Below are 21,421 nucleotides of genomic sequence, written 5' to 3' on the forward strand. Positions count from 1 at the left end.
AAAAAACAACAACTGGGAATTGCTATGGGGACAAAAATGGCCCCAAGTTACGGTAATTTATTCACGGCCTGACTATTTCGACAAAGTCAAGATGGAATAATAACTTAATTTTATACAAAAAATACATCAATGATTTCTATTTTTTTTTTTTTGAAAGGCTCAGAAATCAATTTAACCCCTTAAGAATGGAGCCAATTGTACAAGTTGTGATCAAAACAAAACGTAAACAATACTTGGAATTTGCGCAATATGGTGTTCAACCATAATTCACCTCTTTCATATTAAGTGCACCCACACTTATTATGCTGAAAGACCTGATGTTGAGCTTTCTGTTAATAGACCTGATGTCCAAAATAGGTCTAGAAACGGGGAGAATAATGCCCCTTGAAGCGTTCTTCCTGCGGTACTTGCATGATAACTTTTTCTCTTTTCAGAGAGTCTCCACGTATTCTTTCAAACAGCATCTTTTGTTCATGTCCATAGGAATACAAGTTGCCATAAAGAAATTCCTTACAGGTGTTTGATTGAACTCCAGCCTGTAGCCTTCCAGAATAATGGACAGTACCCAGGTGTCTTGAATATAGTGTGTCCAAACTTGTTGAAAAGGGACAGTCTGGTCCCAACCTCTGGCGGACAGTCAGAATCCCTTCCCTGAAGGACGAAAGGACTGGTTCCTGGCTCTTTTAGAGTGGTGGGAAAAACCTTGTCTTCCACGCCATTGGCCTCCATGACTAAATTCTCTACCAGGTCGGTGGCTTTGTGAGTCTCTGAAATATGGGTCTTTAGCAGGACGTCTGTCTGACCATGAAGTATTGGTTTTCTAGCTCTTTATTCTTGTGGTAAAAATACCTTGCAGCCTTCAGCTGCTTTCTATATGGAGTCTTCCAAGGCCTTGCCAAATAAAATCTCACCCTCTAAGGGAATAGAGCATAAATTAGATTTTGTTGCAGCATCTGCTCCCCAGTAACATAACCATAAGGCTCTCCTGACAGCCACAGATAAGGCCATGGTTCATGAGAATATCCTAGTAATATCTAATGATGCCTCAGTCAGGTACTCTGTTGCCATACATAGGTCCCAAATTGTGTAACGGAGATCTTGTCTTTTGACATCTCTTTCCACATCTGAGTCCAGCTCTCTCAACCAACTCTTCATGGATCTGGACACTGCTGTAAGGGCCACAGCAGGGTGACAACCAGCTCCTGCAACAGTATAGATTTTGGATAAATTAATATCCAACTTGCCGTCTATAGGTTCCCACAATGAAGTGGAACTGTCTAGAGGTAACATCACCTTTCTTGTCACTCTTGAGATAGGAGCATCTACCTTTGGTGAGATTATCCACATCCTAGAGGTCTCTTCTTCTAATGGATAGAGCTTTGCCAGTTTACCCTGGAAGGGAAGACGTTTCTCTGGTCTTTTATATTCGGACGGCATTATCTCCTTAACCCCTTAAGGACCAAACTTCTGGAATAAAAGGGAATCATGACATGTCACACATGTCATGTGTCCTTAAGGGGTTAATGGCTCTATGGAGTGGGAAAGACAGTTTTTGCTTGTGCAGATCAGCAAAATGCTTATTTGATCCCTCCACTGTATGTGTATCTTCAGAAATTTGTAGAATCAGTTTCTCCACTGATTTGGAGTCCAGGGATTCAGAAAGCATTTCACCTTCACTCTCACAGGAATCTACCTGGTCCAAGATCTCAAATTCTCCAGAGGGTTCCAATATATCTGAATCTGATGAGATAGAGGATTCCAGTCTTTATATGGGTCTCTTCTCAACCTGTCCTACCTCCATAGCTGCAGAGATTCCTTTTTTATCCAAGCAAGTATGTCTGGAGATGGGGTCGATATAGTGGAGGAAGATGCGGTAATCTTCTGGAGACAATCCATACAAAGCTGTTTCCCCTCAACCGCCTTTCCTTCACAGCCGGAACAGGGGGTAGCTTTCTCCCTTCTTTTTCTGGGAGGAGATGACATGATACATTCCTCATTACTGGAAAGTAATTGGAGAATAGTCTCAGATATCACGTAAACATGAGATGAAATTAAAACGAAAAATTACCTTCATACATACCTAGAAGGAGCAGTAGGTAAGTGTAGCCTAGATTGTGAAGCCATTATGGACTAAAAAAAAAGAAATAAATAGATACATTCTAGGACCCCCTAAGGAGTGCTTGAAAAAAATTAATTGAATTTATATTACAAAATAAACTTACCTGTAGCAAAGATCTTTAAAGAGTACTGGCACTTTAAGAAAACTTCCAAACATACACATAACTACTTTCAGGAACACCATGAGGCAATAATAGGCACCAAGGCTGCTTCATAGGCAGCTATGCCTGCCATGGGATCGCTCTTTCTAATGGGGCAGGCGCAGTGGTGTATCCTGGTTTTGTGCTGCCCTAGGCAGGACAAAACTCAGGCGCCCCCCTCCCACCCACGCCACCCTCACCCAACCCTCCCCCCCCCACCCGCGCCACCCCCACCGAACCCTTCCCCCGTCCCGCCTTCTAAATACACACACACACACATTCACTGACAAATACGCATACACTAGGTAACAGAAACACACTCACTAGCAGACACACACACAGTCTAACAGACACACACACACAGTCTAACAGACACACACACACTAACACACACACACACAGACCCACACACATACAGACATACACACACACACACACATACAGACATACACACACACACACATACACACACTAACAGACATACACACACACACACATACACACACTAACAGACATACACACACTAACAGACATACACACACACAAACACACACACAAACTAACAGACACACACACAGACCCACTAACAGACATACACACACTTACAGACATACACTTACAGACATACACACACACACACACACACTAACAGACATACACAGACATACAAACACACTCAATCACTCACATATTTAATACATTTTTTTTTTATTTAACCCCCCCCAGCCTCTTTACCTTTGGGAAAGCTGGGGGGGGGGGGATATCTGTCTCCCTGGTGGTCCAGTGGCTGCTGGGAAGTGCGGGTAGGTGGGCGGCCGGCGAGGGAGCACTTCCTCTGAGCGGTCTGCTTAGCTCCCTCGCGCGCCGCAGAGTGATGCTGGGAGGCGGAGCCGGAATATGACGTCATATTCCGGCTCCCAGCATCACTCTGCGGCGCGCGAGGGAGCTGAGCAGACCGCTCAGAGGAAGTGCTCCCTCGCCGGCCGCCCACCTACCCGCACTTCCCAGCAGCCCGCCGGCCGCCCAGCATGCCTTGTTAGCCGCAAGGCTAACAAGGCATTTGCCCTGGGCATTTGGGGGCGGCTTTTTTTGCCGCCCCCTGAAAAATGCCGCCCAAGGCAAATGCCTTGTTTGCCTCGCGGCAAATACACCCCTGGGCAGGCGGGCAGGAAGCTGTGTGCTGGCCTGAATCCCAAGTGGCACTGAGGTAAGACCAGTTCCTATCCCTATCTCTCTCCACACACACAGCACCACTACCTATTAGTGACCATCCTAAAGTAAAAAAAACAAACTATGCCCTAGCAACTGGAGTTATGTAACTGGAAAAGAGGAGATTTGTCAAAACAGGTGGGTAAACAAACAAGTTGGTCATCAACAACAAGCGGATAATCACCAACAACACAAACACTTTTTAGGATACTTTCTGTTTCGACAAAAAGTAATTTTTTTCTAAATCCTGCATACTTTCAGTGTAGGGAAGGTTCACTTGCCCAGTAAACTGCAGTCGCACACTGTCTATACTACTGAGAGAGAGACAAAGTTTGCGATTTCCAAAGCAAAAGCAGTCGCACAGAAGCACACAACAAAGCAAAGAATCCATCCATTACTAGGAATAAAATAAAATGTAAAAATCACAAAATAATTCTAATCAGTGAATCAAACTGGGTTTAAATGACACTCACAATAGCAAGCTAGGCAAGAGAAAATGTTCTTTTTTTCTGTTTTCCTTGTATTAATTCACAGGATGATGACGAGTGTGACTGTTCCTGCCTCACCTGACTTTGTCAACTAAAGGCACTATCCTCATGGTCACCCCTGCTCTGCCTAAAAGTGTTTTTTGTACTACTTAAGTAGGTAGTGCTGGTTGCAGGTTATGACAGATGCACATAATTAGAAACCGCACCTGTGGACCTGTTGCTGCCCTGGTGCTTCCTTGCTCTGCTCAGTAATAGAAACCTGTGGTATCTTTGTAGACATTGCTTCATGCTGACTCTAGGATTATGACCCTTTGCTTACCTCCTACTCACTCCTCCTACTCCTTGCTGCACAATTTGCACTTTACAAGTCTGTCTTCTTTGGCACAACACTTAGTACCTGTGCAGTGAAATTGTGGCAATACTAGCCTGTACACTAGCACTTTGTTGAATAATGGAAATGTTGACAGTACAAGTGATGATGATGGTGTTGGTGATGCTGGTGGTAGTGATAATGATTGTAACAATGACAGTGGGTAAGCTAATTGTGCCAGTAATAGCAGGTGCAGATAGTGTCTCAACTGTTTCTGTTGGATGAGACAATTCTATAACACATAAAGAAGGACTTGGAGTTGATGAAGAAGACCCAGGAGGTGAGTGCACGCTACCTGTCAGGGAAAATACTGGGCTGCAGTCTTTCTTCTCCACACTCATCTTCTAATTCCTCTTTCTCATCGTCAAGTTGCTCCTGGTTCAGAGGTAAATTTGCTAAGTCTGCAGTGGGGGCTCCCCCAGATTTATCAATTTCAACACCATCATACACACTAGACAATGGAGACACTACTTTAGTACTCCAATGTAAGTCCTAAAGAATGGCTCGGATGAGCCTCAAAAAGTAGACTCTGCTGAGCTTAGTTAATTCTTGTGCAGACACCAAGAAAGTATAATGCATGAGCTGGCTGTGGAAGAAGGGACTTCATTGCCAGTGGAAGCAGAAACACAAGGCCACAGGACCATTACACCTACCCTGCCTTCATTGTAGCTTGAGAGTAGTGCGTGCTATTGATAAGGTTTGGCTTATTTTTCTTATTACAACTGTTTAGTTAAGGTATATGAATTGTTGTGTATTGTGTAAAGTAACAGCAAAAATAGACATTTGTGTTGAAAAATGTGTTGCTCCTAACAGTTTACAAAAAAAGTCTGTACATTAGTAAAATTGCGTCACACTGGAATCAAGTGCAAAATGCCAACCAAATTTTAAGATGCCTCCTATCTCTCTCTGTCACTTAAACTTTTCTCTAGTTCTACTGGCAGTGCTAGCTGCTCTATGCAACATAAAGCTATTCTTACAGAAGAAACAATGACCCAGGCTATCTCCCACTCAAAACAGGCACAGCAAGAATAAAATCACACAGGATCACTGCTGGTATGTCTCTCAAAAGCTGAAGTCAAACAGGATTAACGACAAAACACCGGATTTTGTCTAGATCGAATTTTGACCATAATGGCAATCCTCATATTTACTGAAGCTAAATATGGTTGGAATTCCATGTGCAGCGGTCACCCAAATGCATTTGGTGTCTAGATTAAATTCAGTACACATCCAAATCCTACACAGTATAGTCAGCTGCTGTCAGGATCGAGACAGGTATCCAATACACAGAGTTCTGACAACTATAAAGACGTATACCGGACCTTAGAGTGGCCGGACTAACGTCACACAAACAGAGAATAGTCAGGGACGAGCCGAGGTCGAGGGAACGAGAAGACAGGTAAGCAAAAGTCAAGCCGAGTACAAGGGTAGGAGAGAGAAGCAAAGTCAGGATACAAGCCAAGCCAATAACCAAAAAACCAATCACAGGAAACGCACTGAGGGAAAAGACAAGCTGAAACCACGACAGGGCAATGACTCACTGTAAGTGAGTACTTTTTATACCCTGCTTCTTTAATTGATGACCACGCCCCCAAAACGTCCTGGTTTGAGATTTTCGGCGAGTCGTGACGTCATTGACGTCATGACGTCGGCGGGATTGCGCTGCAGCATAAAAGGGGCGGGGCTAACGCGGCCGGCGTCTAAAGTGCTGAAATTGCTGGAGGAGAAGGGTGCCTGTGAGCCCACTTGAGACAGGACTTCCAGATGCCCAACCTCCTCACTATTAGCTACAACAGGTACCATGACAGCTGCAACATGAAAATCTATTTAAAGAAATAAAAAAGCCTTTAGGGGTATATACTATACATTACTATAACAAAGGTTTAAGACCTCCCAATGCCCCCATCTGCCATGTGACAAATGGGGGCAAATCTACTAAGTGTTAAAAAATTAGCATCTGGCAGCCATTGCCCCATCCCATGGCCCCCCATGGGCATCAGGTGGGGGATTTAAAAATAAATAATAGGGTTTGGACATATCACTGTCCTCCCCCTTCCCCCACTCATGCCCTGCTATATATTTAAAAAAAAAAAAGGAAGGACGTTCTGCTGCCCTCACCAATGGGTGGGCTATTAGTGTTCCATCCAGGCCCCACCCATTGGTGGTGAATGGGGGCCCTAATTATATTACTCAGCCCCCAGTCCTCCACCCATTGGTGGCAGGGGGAGACCTAATTATTCTTACCCTGGCCCATCCTTTGGTGGCGGGTGATGGTCATAACTAGTATTCAGGTGGAGCGAAGGGGGCGGGGGGTTAGTGTCTTCCTCTGCTCTCCCTACCTGCAGGTGTGGGCTCTAAATAATCATATATTGGGGGTGATCATGCTGTTGTCCCCACCCCAAGCCCCTCAAATGGCTAGGGGTTCCCAATAATAACCCTACTTACCCCCTCACCATAATATCAGTGAATGGGCATTAAAACTAATACCTGCAAAATAAAAAGCTACACTTATCATCATAATTATTTCTTCTAACTCTTCTTTTCTTTAACACCCCCCAAAATTAAAACCCATAATTCCCAGCTGCCCAGTTGCTAGTTTGAATCAGTTAGTAGATATGGCCCCTCCTGTCTTTTAAAACCTCCCTTACAATTATATCAGGGTCTTATTGACCCCATACATGTTTTAATTTATGTTTATTTATTTTAACTAATTAATAACCCAGCTGCCACATAATTAACTCTCATGCCACCAAGGCATTTAAACTATTCCCCCTGGCTGCTAGTGCTTCCAGCAGGCAAATAGTTTAGATAAAAAAAATAAAAAAAAAAAACAGACAAGGATTTGAAGTATTGAATTCCCCTGTCTAGCAGGAAATATGGACCAAATTCAGGCCCATTCAGGCTCTGAATTGCAAAATCTTGACATTGATGAATATCTTGAACAATGTCCGGATTTTGCAGTCTAAATTGCCCTCTGGGAAGCCTGGTGGTTTTGCAAAGAGTACTATTATGCGCTACCAATATGAAAAAAACAATATGGGACAACTTACTATAAGTGTCTTGTGATATTCCAGATCTTCATCTTTGAAGGATAGGTCCATAAAGACTGCTAGTGCTTTTTTTTCACATTCCCTGTGAAGATGTAAGAACTCTTCTTGTGTCTCCGTTGGGAAATGACTGACTTGTTGGCTCATTTCTTCCTCATATTTGGAGAGAGCTTCACTGACAGCCCGGGTATTCTCTATCTGTGACAGAACCTTAACTGCATTCTCTATACAAGGGACACCTCCACTCTGTATGGCTCCCACATATGTGACTGCGAGGTTATACAACACTGAGAAAAAGATGCAGAGCTTTACAAAATAAATATGTCACACATTGAGAAAGAAATGTAGCATAGATGCACAGGCAAGAACATATACCATTATATGTTTTATATATATATATATATATATATATATATATATATTTATATAAAAATATATATATATATGTGTGTATATGTATATATATATCGTGGTCACTATTCTATCCTAATCCTCCTTGACCTTTCTGCTGCTTTTGAAACTGTTGATCATCCAACAGCTTCTTCTCATCCTCTGTATTCCCGGTCTATAAGATACGGCTCTCTCCAGGTTCTCTTCCTACCACTACTCTTCTCACTCTTTTAGTGTTTCTTTCTCTGGCTCTGCCTCTTCTCCCCACGGATAACACGCTTGATTTCCCCTGATTTCTCACTGCCCCTCATGACTCGTGTCTCTGACTGTCTTGCTGCTATTTCCAACTGGATGGCTGCTCATTTCCTTAAACTTAACCTGTCCAAAACAGAACTTCTGGTCTTCCCTCCCTCAAGTGTTGCTAGTCTCTTGTCTGTGTCCCTCCAAGTCAATGGCACTGCCATCAGCTCTACCTCGCAGGCTCGCTTCCTAGGTGTTCTCTTTGACTCCGACCTTTGACCCCAACTCTCTTTGACTCTGACCTCATGTCCAGTCAATTGCCAAATCCAGCCGCTTCCATCTCAAAAACAAAGCAGGCATCCAAGCCTATTTAATGCCTGATGCGGCTAAGGTGCTTGTCCATGCCGCTGTCCTCTTTAGCCTTGACTACTGCAATCCGCTTATCAGTGGTCTTACATGTTCCCAACTTGCCCCGTTACAGTCTGTAATGAATGCGATGGTGAGTCTCATCTTCCTGACCGCCCACACCTCCCATGCCTCCCCCCTCTTTCAGACCCTATATTGGCTTCCCAATTTAAGATCCTGGTACAAATCTCTACACAATGTTGTAGAGTTTTATTTTTATATATATCTACATTACTCTGGGTCTGTTAAGGCGACCCACCCCTTAACAGGTGGGTCTGTTATATAACACATTAACAGTTTAACTGATAATTCTCACTCACATTTCCCAGTCACTGTCAAACCATTTGTTACTGTTTTAGTTCGGCTGGTCTCATACACGTAAGAGCAAAACTTATGTGTTTGCTCTAGGAATTCAGGTTCAAGTTCTGATTCTGGAAGGGACTCAAGTTGTTTAAGGCCTTTTGATGATGTCGGTCGCTCAAACACAAAACACTTGTGTGAGTGAAAGAAATGGAGTATGCACTCCCGGGGGCCATTGTATTCATACACCTTGGCTCCAAATCCTGAATTGACAAACAGAAAAATAAAACATCCTTATTTAAAATGATACTGTATAGTACTGAGGCATTAGTAAAGTAATATAAAGACATTTGGATTTGGTTTGTTACAAATCGAGCATCACCAGTAAAGACAGTTCTTGTTTCTCAAGGCTATTCAAAAAAGTAAAAAAATATTTCTCTGTTTTATTGTCTGTACTGCTGAATGGGGGACTTCTCTCAAAGAGATCTAAAATCCTTGGGGGTGGGGTGAGGGGGTGGGAGGGTGAAGAGGGCAAGATGATACACCATGTTTAGTTTTCTTGCTTAACGACAATGAATGGCATTATATGAAGATAGTTTTACATACGTGTTTTCTTGATGTGCTACTGAAATAGTTTTTATTACTTACTGATGTGGTAATATGCAAATAGCTTACTATCGTTGCATGTTAATGGCATTTTACAGCACACTACGCATGTATGTTACCCTACTGTACTCTATAGACATCTATATTTTTTTTAACCACTGTCGTCTATTTTGTTATTCATGCTGCTCAATCATAAGTAAAGAATAAAAAAAAAAAAAGAAAAAGTAAAACAAAATGGTAAAATAATGCGGAGAGTGGTGTATTATTATTATGATTAAGAGTTATAAAACCTGGGGGCGGAGCTTGCCAGCCAAGCAGAGCAGACGTGCCTGGCTGGAGCTCCTGCGACTGGCAGCAGATTTTGGGGCAAAAACCCCTACTACCTGCAATATCCAAGCGACAAACAGCAATAATCAAGACCGGGGGATGCTGCACTACCTGGTGATACCCTACATAAGCACCCCGGAACCTGAACAGACCAGCCCGAGGCTTGCGGCCTACGCCTGAACGAGCCGAGGTGAGACGGCCGCTCACCCGGTTCCGTGTTGGAAGCGGCAACAATCAACCCGAGCCTCCCCCCCCCTCTGGACCGGTGGGGGTTATCCCGGTCCCCACTGGCGCACCTACTGGCTCACATCCACAAGCCCTGATAGGGCACATGGAGCGGCTGCACCGCCACGGGAGCTCCAAGATGGCCGCCGGAGGAAAGCCTGAAGCCAAGCACCCACAGGGAGAAGACCGCATAGCTCAAGCCTTCGAGAGATTCTGGACGCAGTTCTGGAGTGCGGTCTACCCTCAAGCGAAGACACCAACGATGAAACGTGTGGCCCCAACCCGACCTCCTGGACACCGCACCGTACCACAACCCATTAAAAGAGGCCCGATTAAGGCACCAACAGCGCAGAGGAAGAGAAGGCAACAGGCCTATTCCCGCCAAAAGCCCCGTCCTGCGGAGTTCCTACACAGATGCGGTCAGCAGGCTCTAAAGAGACATTCCTGTGGAAGCTCATCCTCTGCCCAGAAAGCCAGATCCCAGAGCGAAGGGAAGCAGCGTGGAGCCCTGAACCCAGCTGCAGCTACAGATGGGATCCCTAAGACTGTAATGCTGGACTGTGCAAAGGTCTGGGGGAGATGGGTGGTTGATCGGGGAGGCCCATACTACCTACCATTTTGTGGTGAGAGTCTCTATGCAATGGGTATAGGTTAAACTTTATCAGTTCTTTTTTTCTTTTTTTTTTTTTTTCTTTTCAGGGATCACCACCCTGTCTCACTAGGTTACTACCCACGGGTAGTCCCCTGCACACTACTACCCTATGTTATCAAGCCAAAATAGCCCTAACATACTCCCAGCTATAGATTCAATCTTGTATTGATCGTAAAAAATACCCAAAATGTGCAATTTATGAGAAGCCATACCACTGTTATTGATTGTTTGTTATTCTGCTATTTTTTTTTTTTTTCCTTAAACAATGCCTGCTTATATGTATGAAACTGCCTGTGTTAAATCCTGCTTAACATACGAAAGGTAGGATAGGCTATCTCCCTTGGCGCGAGTGGTTGCATACAGCCGTTATAGCAAGGCAAGCCTTGATACTATTCTTACTCGTACGGAGCCCACACTAACGTAATTAGCCCCAAACTGCTAAGTAGTTACTGTGCACACTTGTTTTACTCTTGTCTTAGCCTGATACTGCAATCGTTAAATTGAGCTGAATAATTCTGTAAAATGTGCGAATGCTCGTGCCACTTCCTCATGTATGATACTCTTACAGTACGCCGATATAGCGCATGTTTATATCTTGTACCTACCAGCACATTAGAAATCAAGCGAGAATATACACTGTCAAAATACTAAATACTAACCCTAATAACTTAAAAATGTGCCTGACTAACCTATGTCACAACTTGTATTGAAAATGTTTTTTTACGCTTGTCCTGATGTCGCTGTTGTGGCGCACCAGAGTCATATGTTACTATTGTGCACAACAAAAATAAAGAATTTAAAAAAAAAAGAGTTATAAAACCTTCACACCATAACAAAATCCATTAAAGGGGATTCCCATAAAACGATACTGTAACCAACATCAAAGCTGTCTATGTCCATGCTTCCCCCTTAGCCCCCCAAAAAAGTGTAAACGATACTACATATTTAGAGTTCCCCAGATTCCCTTATTTGAGCAGCTCTCTGTATCACAGGTGATGTACTATACTCCTGGAACACAAACAAATTGCAGTAGAGTTACTAGGAGCTCTAAGAGCCCCTGCTTTAACCAACTTCCTCTAAGTTAAACAGACAGGGTTCCTAAACTATACCTAAAAACCCTTGGGTTGGTAGCAAATATTCTATTAGTTATTATAGCCCTTTGTTTCTTTCTTTGCCAAAACATCATTGCAACTGTTTTTAAAAAAAATCAACTGAATCTTATAAAACATTTTCTGTAGGATGTAATACACTAAATGATCACCTTTTTTTAACTTCAGAGAATACTGTAGATATTGATCCTCTGTGATTGGTGATCCGTTTATTTCTAATTGTAACATAAAATCCCGGACACACCAGATAAACGCTGGGAAATATCTCTTCAATTCTGAAGAACCACCACCATCATCATCATCATCAATAACCTCATTATTTGCTGCTGCATTGGATTTTACTTGTATCCTTTCAGTGAGTTCAGTCACATAACTGGAGGCAATCAGCTAAGGAAAGTCATACTGGTATAGTTGTAAGAAATGCTACTTTGGTCTCTGTGTGTTTCAGTAGTTAAAGGGACCCTATAGTCACCAGAACAGCTACAGCTTAATGTAGTTGTTCTTGTGTCTACAGCATGTCTATGCAGGCTTTTTAATTTAAACAAAGGCAGTGTTTACATTACTGCCTAGTTACACCTCTAGAAGCCACTCCTCAGACGGCCACTAGAGGTACTTTCTGGATCAGGGGTCTGCATGGAGGCACTGAAAATTACTCATAGATGTGCATTGATTCAAGGCATATCTATGAGGAGATGCTGATTGGAGCAGCAAAGCATTTTGAACCACCAAGTTTTGCAGCGCATGCTCAATAGCCTCCAGATACTTTCCCAAGGAAAATAATTGGGTTTGCGGAGAGAGACAGTTTTGATTATCTCAGCCAAGGCGATGGAGCGGGAGCTGCATCGGAATAACCGCAAGTAAACTCACCTTTTTAAGTTTAACAGATAGGGTCAGGGGTCTAAATAGTTATTTTAGAACTATAGTGTTAGGAATATATGTTTGTAAGGATACTTAAGTTGTTCCATGGAGTTCTGGTCTATGGTCCCCACACTGTTAAACACCATGGTACTGCTTAGTAGGACGGCCAGAGAAAATATCCAGGCATCATTCTTACTATTGCCCTGAAACAGAAAACTATATAATAAGATAGAATATTTTATCACACAGAAACAAAACATTATCCTAATAACAGATATATAAGTGAATGCAAATTCTCAACAACTGTCTGTAAATAAATGTTGTGGCTACTGACCAAATCAATGTATCGAAAACTGCGTGTATAAACTAATATATATTTAGAAAATGTTTTCTGAAAACTAGTTCCAGGAAAAAAAAAAAAAACAATAAATCAGAAATATGTTTATTTCCTCTGAAAATGAAAATGTGATCTTTGAAAAGAACCAAAGTTAAACTTCAATGATGTGATGCTGAGTCTTAGACAGGAACACCATGGATTTAGCAAGTTAACAAAGTGCACTATGAGCCTGGCAGATGGACATCTGGAGCTATTGGTTGTCTATATACTCTGGTGAGGTAGAATGATGAAGAAGATGGATGGCGAATCAGGCAAACTTGATGACGACCATGCAGAATCATAGGAGAATGTAATGTAATGGTAAAGTGCAAAGAGGGTTTTCAATTTAGTGCTATATTTATTAACACCTGTAAAAGCTTATATTTGATTTATCTGAAATAGCCTACATTTAAGAATCTATAAACTTGACTATACATTATATGGGTGTCTTCTTCCTCTAGTACCATTTGCACTTTAACCGCCATACAAACATATCATTCATGTTATGCCTTTGCATCAAGTTTTGATGGTGAAACTACAGTAAAGTGACATTGTTACTAAATTTGCTGTTAAATTACAGTATTCATTTTGTGTTTGCCCACCTTCTCTACATCTCCTAAACCTTCTGTATCCAGAAGCACCAATGTGTGTCCAGGTTGAGATGGGTGAGGGAGACACCACATCCAGATCCCTTTAGTTTTAGATTGTATAGTGGATCCCAGAGCAAATCCTGAAATAAATAAATATATAATATAATGAGATTAATACATATTAATTCATCTACCCATTCATCCATCTGTCCACAGGTTTACATATCCATAGACAGAACAAGCTAAGCTAGATTATAGAGAGTCATATCTTAAAAATGAAGGGTGAGGCACAACTAAGGGAGACATAATGAGTGACGGTTTCTAAAGTCAGAAGAAGAACTGGAAAATATTTGGCTGTGAGATGAAAGGCATATCTTTTGAAAGATGGAGGTGTGTATATGAAGATAAAGCTGAGCAAGATATGCAGTGTGAGAGACATGCTTTCAATCATCTATCCAGCTAACAGAATACCAAGAGATGCTTCATTTCCACCTCTCCCAGGAACGTTCAGGTATTGGAGGATACTCCACCTCATTTATTCTACACTCTGTCACCATTTTATCATTTGTACTATAACAATATTGCCATCTTTACCTGTCGTTTCCACTGTAATTTTCTGTACTTGCAGTTTGTAATTTCAGCAATATTTCATGTACATATAGTTATTAATGTTTTGTGTGATTTTGGTTGGCAAGCATCAATTGTATGCAACAAGTGCCTGCTTTACCCACCACCACTCCATATTCTTTACCCATCTTCACAATAAATACCTTCACTTAACTGTGTCTGCCTCCATTCATGTTCAGAGGCTTGCATCCACCTATCCAGCAGGGGAAAAATGTTCTTAATTTATACTAAGCTCTACCCACCCGGGTTCCTTCCTACCTTATAGTATTCTTCTGGAGGTGTCTCTTGATTACCTCCTCATGCCCTTTATATGTTACCAGTGGCTATTATTATCCTTTAATTTTCTCTGATTATCACCTATAACCTCATGTCTCAACTCCCCATGTTTACCTTTATATTGTAAGCTCATGGGCTATCTTACTAAGTACTTCGTATAAAAGAGCTTTAATGGCTAGATGTCAGATCTCGGCAGTGCCATCTTAACAACATTATGGGCCCCTGGGCAAAGCAGTTCACTGGGGCCCTACCTACACAACCACTCACAGGAAAAAATGAAAATAATCGATAAAATTAAGCTTATATTCAATGGTACCTTCAACAATTGCAATACATTCATACAATACAATAACACACAGACTGCTGAATACACACACACACACAGACTGCTGAACACACACACACACACACACAGAGAGACTGTTGGATACACACACAGAATACAGAATACACACAGGCTGCTATATACACACACTGGCTACTGTATACACACACAGATGACTGAGTACACAGACTGCTGAATACAGATAGACTGCTGAGTACACCCACAGACTGCTAAATGCATACACAGACTGCTTAATAAACACACACACACATTGCTGAATACACGCAGACTGCTGAATACATGCACACAGACTGCTGAATACAAACAGATATTGCTGAATACGCACATACACATAGGCTGCTGAACACATAAACACACAGACTGCTGAATACACACAGACAGACAGCAGTGAGGGGTACAGTGTGTGTGTGTGTGTGTGTGGTGCTGTGTGTGTGAGGGAGGCAGTGTGTTTGAGGGGTTCGGTGTGTGTGTAAAGGGTTCTGTGTGTTTGAGGGGTGCTGTATGTATGTATGTATGAGTAGTGCATTGTGTGTGTGTGACGAGTGCAGTGAGTGAGAGGGGTTCAGTGTGGATGAGGGGTGCTGTGCGTGTTAGGGGTGCAGTGTTTCTGTTGGTGTGAAGGGTGCTGTATGTGAGGGGTGCAATGTGTATGTGAGAGGTGTGCTGTGTGTGAGACTGTGCTGTGTGCGCAAGGCATGCTGTGTGTGAGGGGTGCTGTGTGTTTGAGGGGTGGTGTTTGTGTGCAGGGTGCTGTATGTGTGTGAGGGGTGCTCTGTGTGTATGTGAGGTGTTGAGTGTGTGTGTGCGAGGGGTTCTGTGTGTATGTAAGGGGTGTCGTGTATGTGTATGTGAGGGGTGGTGTGTGTGTGTGTGTGAGAGGTGCTGTGTGTGTGTGAGGGGTGCTCTGTGTGTATGTGTGTGTGAGTGGCTGATTGTGTGAAGGGTGCTGTGTGTGTGAGGTGTTCAGTGTGTGTAAAGGGTTCTGTGTGTGTGAGGGGTGCAGTGTGTGTGTGTGTGAGGGGTGCAGTGTGTGAGTGTTGTGAGAGGTGCTGTGTGCGTGAGGGGTGCGGTGTGTGTGAGTAGTGCAGTGTGTGTGTGTGTGTGTGTGTGTGTGTGTGTGTGTGTGTGTGTGAAAGGAGTGCAGTGTGTGAGAGGGGTTCAGTGTGGGTGAAGGGTGTTGTGCTTGTTAGGGGTGCAGTGTTTCTGTGGGTGTGAAGGGTTCTGTATGTGAAGGGTGCAGCGTGTGTGTGCATTAGGGGTGCTGTGTGTATGTGAGAGGTGTGCTGTGTGTGTGTAAGAGGGTGCTGTGTGCGTGAGGCATGCTGTGTGTGAGGGGTGAAGTGTGTGTGAGGGGTGCGGTGTGTTTGAGGGGTGGTGTATGTGTGCAGGGTGCTGTATGTGCTCGAGGGGTGCTCTGTGTCTATGTGAGGGGTTGACCTGGACACATGGGCAACGCTGTGGGGACCCTATGCTTGTGGGGCCCCCGGGCAAGTGCCCAAGGTGCCCATGCGGAAAGACAGTCCTTGCTCTCAGGCAGAGCCCCCTTTACCTTTTGTATTGTACAGCTGTGCGGAACAGGTTGTTGCTTTATAACCCGAGTAATAAAAATAAATTAGTGTCAGTTTGGGAAACATAAAGATAGAATATAATTAGCACAGAAAAATGGAAAATGATGAACAATGAAGACCAGGGATCTTCTGCTTAATCTTTTAATATCAGAATATATTGACAATGGATTGATATAGCTTCACCAGCATGGAAGTGGGTAATATACTGCTTCAGTGTGTGTACAAAAGTAATCTAAACATTTTGCTACTAAACATTTCGTAGTCCTATTACATCTTTATTACAATATAATTTTTACATGTTGGGAAGTTCCTCACCATTGCTGCACCCTGCTAATTTATTCATGAGATACGATTTCCCAGTGCGATATTTTCCAACAATCGCCACCACAACCACTGGTTGATTAATGGCAGACAGGATCTCCTCAGCTTCTGGATTCACTACGAGGTCTCCATTCTCACGATTCTCTATCAGACATATTGGCTCTTTCATGTGTGCCATCTCAAATGCTCTGTAGTTGAGAATTTACAAATACATGAATGGATAATTTCACATACATATCTCCCAATAAGTCAAAAGATGAAAGAGTGAAAATTGTTGTAACGTTTAGTTGCAGTTGTGACAAGGCAGTTTGTCTAATTCAGAAAATTTTAGGGAACAAATTAATTGCAAAGCAAATAAATCTTTTTTTTTTTTACACAAAGTAACTGCTTAACACATTTGCTAGTGTATACAGATTTATTGCCTTTTAGCTATATGATAAACGTATAAATTCCAAAAATTCTGAGACTACAGAAATAGGTAGGAGTGGGAGTAAATAAAATAGATTGGACATTTTGCATGGTTTAAAATGATGTTTCGAGAATGTTCTATATTCAATTTGTGGTTTGTGTAAACAGCTAATATTTGTTTTCCTTTACTTTACTAATCAACCTTTAATTTGAGGAAAATCACAATTGTTCTCATTAAGCACATCTATAAACATTTATATGTATCAGTCAAACCAAATAAACAGTTATTTCCATTACCATTACAAATAAATAGGTGATGTGCAAGGCCTGTTGTCTATGTCCCCGTGCACAATGTTAAAATAGTATGTATCCAGAACATGGCTAATTTGCTCAAAATAGAATTAACAAAAAAAAAAAATTACGAGTTGATAAGACAAAATTATATGAAAGATCTAAATACAAATTATGCATTATCTCAAAAGTCAATGTGAAAATACCTATTAAATTAGGAAATGCAGACATGAAGGATGTAACATGCATTATTATTATACATATTTTATAAGCATCCTTGAACAGAGGAGAACGAGAGAGAACAAAGGAGAAAGGGTGAGATGAATAGAGAAAGAGAAGAAAGATAGAGAAAGGGTGCTAAGGATAGAGAAAGAGGTAGAGAGTAGAAGAGAAAACGCTTTCATATTTTCTAAATGATCTTGCAACATGATTATATTAAATTGCAGCCATAATTTACGTGTACTCCTTAAAGATGGATGCAATTGTCCAAAATACGCGTCAAAACAAAACCTGGAATTTGTGCTGTGTGCTTGTTCCACCATAAATTGATTGTTTCTCTGTAAGTGCCCCATACATATTATATTAAGGACAGAAGGGGCTTACTTTTTACCCATTATGGACCAGTTATGGAATTATTCCATCATGATTGACCTTGCTTTAAGATGCCATGATGGAATAATTCCATCATGTGGTATTTTACCAGTGTGACAAACGTGGTATTTTACCAGTGTGACAAACGCTCCTTCCCACGTACGTTTGCCACAAACTCCTGAAGGAGTGTGGAAGAAGGACACAGGGAGGGGGGAGTAAAAAGGACACGGGGGGTAAGAAGGACACGGGCGGAGGGGAGTAAGAAGGACACAGGGGGTGGGAGGGGTGTAAGAAGGACACAGGGAGGGGGTTAAGAAGAACATACGGGAGGGGGGAGAGTAGTAAGAAGAACATAGGGAGGGGGAGGAGTAAGAAGAACATGGGGGCAGGAAGAAGATCATAGGGAGGGGGGAAGGAGTAAGAAGAACACAGGGAGGGGGAGGAGTAAGAAGAACACAGGGAGAGGCGGGTGAGGAGATGAGGAGAACACAGGGTGGGGGGGGGTGAGGAGTAGGGGAGATTAGGAGAACACAGAAAGGGGGTTGAGGAGAAGGGGAGATGAAGAGAACACAGGGAAGGGGGAGGTGAGGAGAAGGTGAGATGAGGAGAATACGGGGGGGGTGAGAAGAAACCGGTAGGGGAGGGTGGGGGGAGAGGAAAGACCACTAAGGGGCAGGGCAGAGCTCTAAGGGACAGAAGAGAGAGCTCTATAGGGCAGGGGGCAGGACAGGGGGCTCTTTCACACTACGCGCACAGCAGTTTTAGATAATTTGCACATGTTTGTGAGAACTGAAAAATGTTAATGTGAGTGTGTGTGTGTGTTTTAAATATGTTGGATTTAGTTATTGTGCAGTTTTTTAATGTATATTTGATTTTTTGGTACAGTGGTGTTTTGTGTAAATGTTCAATTGTTGAAAATGTTCAAATTGTATGCACATTATATGCAACAGCAGTATTTGCACTGTAAATATTTTTTATTTATGTACAGTATATGCAACAGCAGTGTGGCGGAACCAGCCTCGCCACTGGGCACTGGAGAAGACTGATTGCCAGCCTCCTGCCATGTGACCATGGCCCCTGGGATGTATTGCCTGCTCTCCTGTACTGCTGAGGTTTGCTACCAACTAGGTGGATTTGGCTATGGAGCTTGTCTAGTGCCCTCTGTTGGTAGCAACAGCAATATGTACTACCTGAATAGCAAGACTGGTTTGCATATTCGGGTATATTTGCATATTGCTAATTCTGCAGGCACGTGAGATATTTTCTGTTAATTATTGTCTCCCCCACCTCTTTAAAAATATGCCATTGTGTTATAATAAGTCACTGTATGTTGCCTGCTATGATTTGACTGTTTGTAATTTTATTGAGTTTTCACAGCAATGTTAATGTAATGACCATATGGGCTAGTCCCAAGTAAAATAAAGTTTTAGCCAGTTCTACTTCACCCTCAATTTGGAGTCTTGTCTCTTATTGGGGGAATCTACCACAAGGATTTGCTATGCTTTGCATATTCCCTTGCTAGGAAGAGAGGTTTGGCCTGCGGTGGTTGTGGTGTCGGCTAGAGGGCTTGGAATCCTCAAGAAGCGCTAAGAGCATCCATCAACGGAGGTACCCAGTCGGGGTACCAGGTAATCTGTTACAGCATAGATTGGTGATAAAATGGTTACATCAAACGAGCATGAAAAGAGTCAAAATACCCCAAGTTTAATACCTTAGGTTGTCTTCTTTTTTTGGATTAGGGCCAGCAAGAGAATGCATCTGCTTAAATCAGCAGAGGGAATCTGTCTTAACACCAATTCTACGATTAGGTTTGGTATAGGATTAGGGTTAAGGATATGATTAGGACAAGGTTTATGGTTAGATTTAGGGTTTGGTTTAGGATAAGGGATATAGGATGGATACTTTGCAGAAGTATACATATGGGGCATTGTTGTACTGAAGAGATGTTACAGAGTCCAGTTAAGATAAACAAAGGCACAGAAGAGATTTAAAAATAAAGCAGCAAACATACAATGAGTATGTAAACATTTAAATAAATTTAAGAAAAAAAATTAGGACCACAAACTTTCAAAAAAAATTGCAACTCAATTAAGCTCAAAATATAAAATGTGTTTGTCCACATTTGCAAATGGTATGCATTTATGGAATAATTTAAATATGTGAGCAACTAAACTCACATATACCATAAGCTCATTATTAATTTGCCACTTTTTAAAAACAAAATCTGTACTAGGCAGGTTATAAATTGAAAATAAAAGGATAAGGTCCAAAAGAATGGACCTTAAATGAAGAGGATAAAACACACTAAGAAGTACACCTCTCAACTGAAAGAAAGGACTCCACTAGAAAATCCTTATAAATGCAATAGGAAAAATATATTAGATGACTAATCTAATGTAGTTTCAGGAGTGGTGTATAACATTTAAAGGTATACACCACTCCTGAAACTACATTAGATTAGTCATCTAATATATTTTTCCTAGGTTATAAATTGAGGCTTATATTTTCACTTGACTGCTATTCAATCTATAACAGTGAAAAAAGTTTTTTGGTTTTTAAATGCAAGCTATTGGGACACCAGATATGAGTGGCACTGTGAACTGGCAAAGGTTGGCAGAGTACACGTTGTAGGCCTGACACACACACGCTTGGAGACAACTAACTGCTATTCAATCTATAACAGTGAAAAAAGTTTTTTGGTTTTAAATGCACGCTATTGTGACACCAGATATGAGTGGCAAAGTACACTGGCAGAGGTCTGCAGAGCACACGCTGAAGGAGGCCTGACACCCGCTTTAAGGACACTGACTGCTATTAGCTTACACTGAAAAAACTTTCTTTCTTTGTAAAAGCACACTATAGAGACACTAGATATGAGTGGCAACTGGCAAAGTACATGGGCAGAGGTCTGCAGAGCTCACGTTGAAGGCGGCCTGACAGCCGCTTTAAGGACACTGACTGCTATTAGCTTACACTGAAAAACTTTTTTTCTTTGTAAAGGCACACTATAGAGACACCAGATATGGGTGGCAACTGGCAAAGTACACGGGCAGAGGTCTGCAGAGCACACGCTGAAGGAGGCCTGACACCCGCTTTAAGGACACTGACTGCTATTAGCTTACACTGAAAAACTTTTTTTCTTTGTAAAAGCACACTATAGAGACACCAGATATGAGTGGCAACTGGCAAAGTACACGGGCAGAGGTCTGCAGAGCACACGCTGAAGGAGGCCTGACACCCACTTTAAGGACACTGACTGCTATTAGCTTACACTTAAAAACTTTTTTTCTTTGTAAAAGCACACTATAGAGACACCAGATATGAGTGGCAACTGGCAAAGTACACGGGCAGAGGTCTGCAGAGCACACGCTGAAGGAGGCCTGACACCCGCTTTAAGGACACTGACTGCTATTAGCTTACACTGAAAAACTTTTTTTCTTTGTAAAAGCACACTATAGAGACACCAGATATGAGTGGCAACTGGCAAAGTACACGGGCAGAGGTCTGCAGAGCACACGCTGAAGGAGGCCTGACACACGCTTT

The 21,421-nt window shown here is 42.2% G+C and overlaps 1 protein-coding gene across 1 annotated transcript in view; it reads right to left on the bottom strand.

Moving 5' to 3' along the window:
* The window catches only part of LOC134577283 (guanylate-binding protein 1-like), a 326,911-nt gene that overhangs the window by 297,226 nt on the left and 8,264 nt on the right, over positions 1–21,421 (bottom strand). The window contains exon 2 of the mRNA XM_063435976.1: positions 16,583–16,776. Coding sequence (XP_063292046.1) covers positions 16,583–16,766 — 184 coding nt within the window. The 5' untranslated portion in view covers positions 16,767–16,776. The remainder of the gene's footprint in view (positions 1–16,582; positions 16,777–21,421) is intronic.

Source organism: Pelobates fuscus, chromosome 11, assembly GCF_036172605.1.
Source record: "Pelobates fuscus isolate aPelFus1 chromosome 11, aPelFus1.pri, whole genome shotgun sequence".
NCBI classification, from domain to species: domain Eukaryota; kingdom Metazoa; phylum Chordata; class Amphibia; order Anura; family Pelobatidae; genus Pelobates; species Pelobates fuscus.